The sequence below is a fragment of the Notothenia coriiceps genome, unplaced genomic scaffold (assembly GCF_000735185.1).
Source record: "Notothenia coriiceps isolate Sejong01 unplaced genomic scaffold, NC01 NC01_scaffold00015390, whole genome shotgun sequence".
NCBI lineage: Eukaryota > Metazoa > Chordata > Actinopteri > Perciformes > Nototheniidae > Notothenia > Notothenia coriiceps.
In genome coordinates, this window is record NW_011348091.1 from 21,992 (window position 1) to 27,654 (window position 5,663).

At 40.3% G+C, this 5,663-nt stretch overlaps 1 protein-coding gene across 1 annotated transcript in view; it reads left to right on the forward strand.

The window, feature by feature from the left end:
* Window positions 1–1,256: 1,256 nt before the first annotated feature.
* LOC104948904 (receptor-type tyrosine-protein phosphatase F-like) overlaps window positions 1,257–5,663 on the forward strand; it is a gene marked incomplete at its 3' end in the record, with an annotated part of 28,198 nt that continues 23,791 nt past the window's right edge. Inside the window, exons 1-2 of the mRNA XM_010775140.1 lie at window positions 1,257–1,321; window positions 1,469–1,641. Coding sequence (XP_010773442.1) covers window positions 1,257–1,321; window positions 1,469–1,641 — 238 coding nt within the window. The remainder of the gene's footprint in view (window positions 1,322–1,468; window positions 1,642–5,663) is intronic.

Below are 5,663 nucleotides of genomic sequence, written 5' to 3' on the forward strand. Positions count from 1 at the left end.
TGGATACACACAGCATCCTGTGAGCAGTATGAACAGTGTGTATGAATATGCTATAAAGTATGAAAACGGTAAGCAGTGCAAGTATAGTATAAAATATATAGATATTAATTTCATGATGATAAACATTGTGGAACGATGATGAAAAATGTGAATGGAAGTGGCGACGTAAAACTGACACAAAACAACAACAAACTTTTGCCGAGCCAATTGGAGAGCTTCATCAGCAGCACGGGGTACAAACCACCAATGAGCGCTCAGCTCGAGATACCAGCGAGTCGTTTCCCATCAAGCATTTAGCTTCTGCAGCTCGTGGAGAGAAACTGGTCCACCTCGCTCTCAAGGCTGCCGGCATCTTTGTCCCGCGAGATTTCAACGTCTCATGTAGTCGAGCCTCCAGAGCAAGGGTGCGTTTCACTTCGGTTAAATGGATTCCTTGAGTCGTTTCCCTGCGACTGATCCCTCCCACCAGGGAAGCACGGAGAGACGCAAGGAAACCACGAGAAGCAGGGAAATGAGTTTTGAGGGACGTCGTTTCCTCCGGAGCGTGACGTGAAGCGACGTCCGTTTGTGATGACGCCGCACAGCTGATCGTCTGAAAGCAGCCAGATCAGTGCATGCGCTGCATCGTCCAATCAGTGAGCGATACACAGTAAGGGGGCGGGGCGAGTATCTGAGGATTTCCCCAGAGGATGGTCTGGTAGTTCCTCGGTTATCGATCCTTCGGCAAAAAATAAGGCCACTGCGACGCTCCTCAAGATGGCGCAGACAAATCAACTTCCGGTGATACTGAGACCGAGAAGCGAGGAAATGAAAAATAAGAGAAGTGAGACAAAGTCGGACAAAATGACTAACCATCATGCAACACACTAGCAAGACGGCGGTCGCAATTGCGCAGGTCTGCGTCGGTCTCGCTCATCTCAAACGAGCTAGCTTCACCTCTTTATGTCGTTTTATCAAAATAGGAGCAGAAGTTTGTATGTTAACAGAAATATAAACCAACAAACAGCAGTGAGAACAAAAGCCGACTGACTGCACTATGAAACTCTGCACAGTGCAGTAATCAAATCTATCAGATCTGCACAGTGAAAGGAAGTTAAAGTCCTGATTTGGTTTCAAATAGTTATGACATTAACAGAACAAAGTTATTTTTCCATCTTCTGAAACATCTTCTCACTTTGGAATATTTCAGTGTTTTGATCTGGAGATGGCCGAATGCATCCTAAAGCGTAATTATCCCATCATGCTCTGTCAGGCTGATGGAGTCTGACAAAAGTCTCATGAGCTCTGCAGGAACATCAGGGCCCTGCTTCAGTGTTAAAGAGTCAGATTTATAGAGAAGGGGAGTTTGAATTGAATCCCTGCGATGGAGGATGATGAGCTTCAGGTGGTGTTATTGTTTAAAGCTTCATATCTGCAGCACAAGAAATATCCTGAGCTCAGCTTTATTCTCTCTTCTCTTTTCTTTCAGGATTTCCGTGTGTGATGAGGACAAATTCAGACACAACGAGTTCATCGGGGAAACGAGAATCCCTCTCAAGAAGCTGAAGCCCAACCAAATCAAAAACTTCAACAACTGCCTGGAGAAACAGCTGCCGGTGGGTCTGACTGAAGTAGCTCTAAATGTGATTTCATGGTTAATAAGTGAGAAACTAGAGCGAAGACGATACATGTTAAAGCTTGGTTTTTTTAGATCATGTATGTCTCCAGGGTATGGCTGGGGTAGGGTACAGCCATACCAAGAAATGGCTTAGCCCCACCATGAAAAATGATGTTAAAGTAACCAAATTAAATTAAATAATAAGCAAAATGCTAAATGTTGAGAACACGGCTTGTGAAAATATACGGATGGTGTCCACAACACACAAACTGATCCTGCTGTAACAACAAGTGCACGTTACTGACGCAATATGGTTGAGACCATTCAGGCTTATGCTAGAAGAGGGGTGCAAGGAATAGTCTAAGTAGTGGGGGAGTTGTATACACTAAAGGTGTGGAAATTCTCTGGCGTTATAATATCAGCGCGGCCGCGGTCAGATCAAAATGCCTCCGAATGCAATTTGAATAGACCTACAGCCAATCAGAGCAACGAAGCGTTGGGTCTGCGTCATGCATTACTGATGAGATCAGTCGGAACCGCCATTCAGTATCCCCATTGGATCTTCAACGTGTACTATTATACGTCACGTTCACAGGGATCCCTTTTTATTTACTAAAACACAAATGTGCCATTTTATTTCATACAGTTCCATTTAGATTGAGACTGAAATAATCTAAACCTCACGCGTGGCGTTTCACTGTCAAGGGGGGCGATATAGCGTGTATGTAATTACATTGCAAATACTGACTTGAGCCCCACCACTGTATGGGTTAGCCCTACCATAGGTTACCCAACACAAATACTCTGGCGCCGCCACTGTATGTCTAACTATATAAAAGATACCAATAGCAGTGAAACGACACAAATCTCGATACAGGATGCAATGCCACGACGAAAAACGTAAAGAAAATGCGATGTATTTCAACGTACACTTCTGTATTACCATTTTCATATAGCTATTTAAGTTAAAGGTGATCTATCATGCAAAAAGCACTTTTGTACGTCTTTTATACATGTGTCCCCGGTGTTCCAGGGAACTCACCAGAAAACACAACCCTCTCTATTTTCCTCCATACCCAAATCTCTTAAAAAGGGGCTGCAACGGATCTGATACAGACTGATCCAGATTTGAACACTTCTATGACGTCACAGAAGTGGCGCTACGGCTATTGGGCCAACTCCACCAATCAGGAGGAGACAGCCACGGACATTGCCGTTGGAAAGCGCTGGAGACGCTGTAGTACATATGCCAGGCCTGTAGATGGCGCTGTTCTCACAGAATCGGCCCATGCAAAGACAGTGTTAAATTGGGCGAAATGAGGAATGGCTAAAATGCATGATCTGTTTGGTATTTTTGAAAAATTAAAAAGTGAAAAATATAGCCTTATATAGGTATGCTCCTATATTATTCAAATATAGCAATGCGAATAGGTCCACTAAGAGTTTACCACTTACAAAGAATGAAAAGCAGTCTATAATTTTTTAATGGTAAAGGTTTTTTTATTTTGAATAAATGAAGAAAAGAGGCAGAATTATTAAAAAAATATCCCAAGACATCATTTAAGAGATATAAATGGAAAAATTTCTATTTAATTTGTGTTTGAAATAAGTATTTGATCCCTTGCAACCAACAAAGGATCTGGCTCCGCACAGACGCAAATATTACAAATAATTCCGCATTCCTTTAGGAAAGTACTCTAACATCCAACTAGTTACGCCTGTTATAAAAAACACCTGGGTCAGCAGAAATCAATCATTCAGATTTCCAAGCCTCTCACCATGGGCCCAGAACTAAAAGAGCTGTCTAAAGGACCTCAGGGACGCAGACTNCGGACATTGCCGTTGGAAAGCGCTGGAGACGCTATAGTACATATGCCAGGCCTGTAGATGGTGCTGTTCTCACAGAATCAGCCCATGATGCAAAGACAGTGTTAAATTGAGCGAAATGAGGAATGGCTAAAATGCATGATCTGTTTGGTATTTAGAAAAATAAAAAGTATAAATATGCCTTATATAGGTATGGTCCTACACCATATTATTCAAATATAGCATGATAGGTCCACTTTAAGCAGGTCATAATTCTTCTACAATATATATTATATGCTGCTGTGAAAACTATATTTATTCCAGTTTTACAGGAATATGTTCATTTTTCTTGTGAAAGGGAAAAATGTCTATTCCCGTTTCTGTAACTCTAACGTGATTTCTTTAAATGTGATTTCATGTCAATGGAAAACCCAAAAAATATTCATTTTAATATGATTTAAAACAGCCAAAAACAGCATTACTCAAAATAATCACCTTTCAGAGACTGAAAACAGCTTTTCAATTTAAATAACAGTTCCTTGAAAAATGTATAAATATAAAAATAGTTGGTGAATTTTTTCAGTCACTTATCATTGCGGCAGCGAAAAACCTGATTTCATTTGGGTAGAAATTTTTTTTTATAGTTTTTTTATATGAAACATCACCTCTCTACATCGTTATGGCATAAGTCAGAATCTCTGTAAGGTGATGACGTTGGAGTAAAAATTAATGATGTACAATAGACACGGTCAGATCTGATATCTGACTCACATGTATTTTTATATCCTGAACCACAAGCAGCACTTCCTCTCATAATGTTTCCCGCTGAATCTATACCTTCCCCGTGACTAAATGTGAACATGATTCAGAGAATTGAATGTGAGAACTGCTTGAAGCCACAGCAGAGAGTAGATGGACTCACTCCATACGTGCTCTTATTGTCTTTTATTGCATTTCCTTCCAGTAACGTCACCGTGGGGGAGCTTTTAATAAATCTATTTTGACCATCACAACATGCAGAGGCTTTCAAAGAAGCAGATGTTTGTGTCTCTGTTGGGTTATTGACTATTTTTGGAAAAAGCTGCATATGTGTCTTACTCTGACTGGCAGAGTTTAGAGACTTTTCACATAAAAATCCTTCAAAGTGAAGATGGATGCAGCGAGAAGGAGCTCAGAGAAAGAAGCTTTCTGCTCCACTTCCTCTTGAAGTATAACAGATAAGGAGTTTGGACTGCACATAAAATACTGTAGAGAAAAAGGCACCGAATGGTTTGTCGTAATATCCAGCAGTGTGTCTTTTAAGGTGGGTTTGGACTGTCAGGCTCATAAATAACAGTTAGGCTGTCGACTGGTGAAATGGACCTGTCAAAAGTTAATTATAAAACGGACAAGTCAAATCAAGCAATCTGATTGGTTCTTAGCTGTGATATAATGAGCGTATACCACGGGTAGAATTGTAGTTACTTTTCACAACAAGTCAGTATCCCTCAGCGTCTGAGAAAAGCTACAACCGTTACAACTGTTACATTGCGTCCGTTACGAAACTAACTAACTAACAAAGCTTAAGATGGAATAATGTGCAGCAAGGACTTATTGACCGTTGTTAAAGGACGCTCACATCTGCAGAAAGAAGTCCGGTTGATTTAACTGTATACAGTTGTGCTGAAAAGCAAACTGCATGCAGTATAATAGGGGATATATTTTGGTTTTAGCCAGAAAAACATACATTTTGTAACTATTTAATGACGTTATGCAAACCAAATGAAGATAAATAGTTGTATCTATGTTAATAACAAACCTTATTGACAACCAATCATAGTACGTTTCTGGATTTAAAAAGGGAGGAAATGTATTTTATTGAGCTTTCAAAAAGATGGTGGATGTCAACCAGTGTTCGAATTACCCATTTGCTTTCGGGGGAGCCCTATTTTTCAGTGCACATCCTGCTACTTAGACCCTCCAGAAAAACGCGGGCAAAAATCCTTGATTATGCGATTAAACATGCGCGGTTTTTATGTGATTTTATGCGGTGAAATTGCGGGAAGTTGCGAAATATGCGGTGAAATTGCGGAAAGTTGCGAAATATGCTAAATATGCGGGGAAAAATAATAACAATTTTTTTAAATATTGGGCTGTCTTATTTATTCTCTCTCACACACAACATGCCACTGACGTTAAACCCCTTTACTATTCAATTAGACACATTCAATGTTTATTTATTGTAAAAGCAATTGGGCTATTTTTATTTCACACCCCCCCC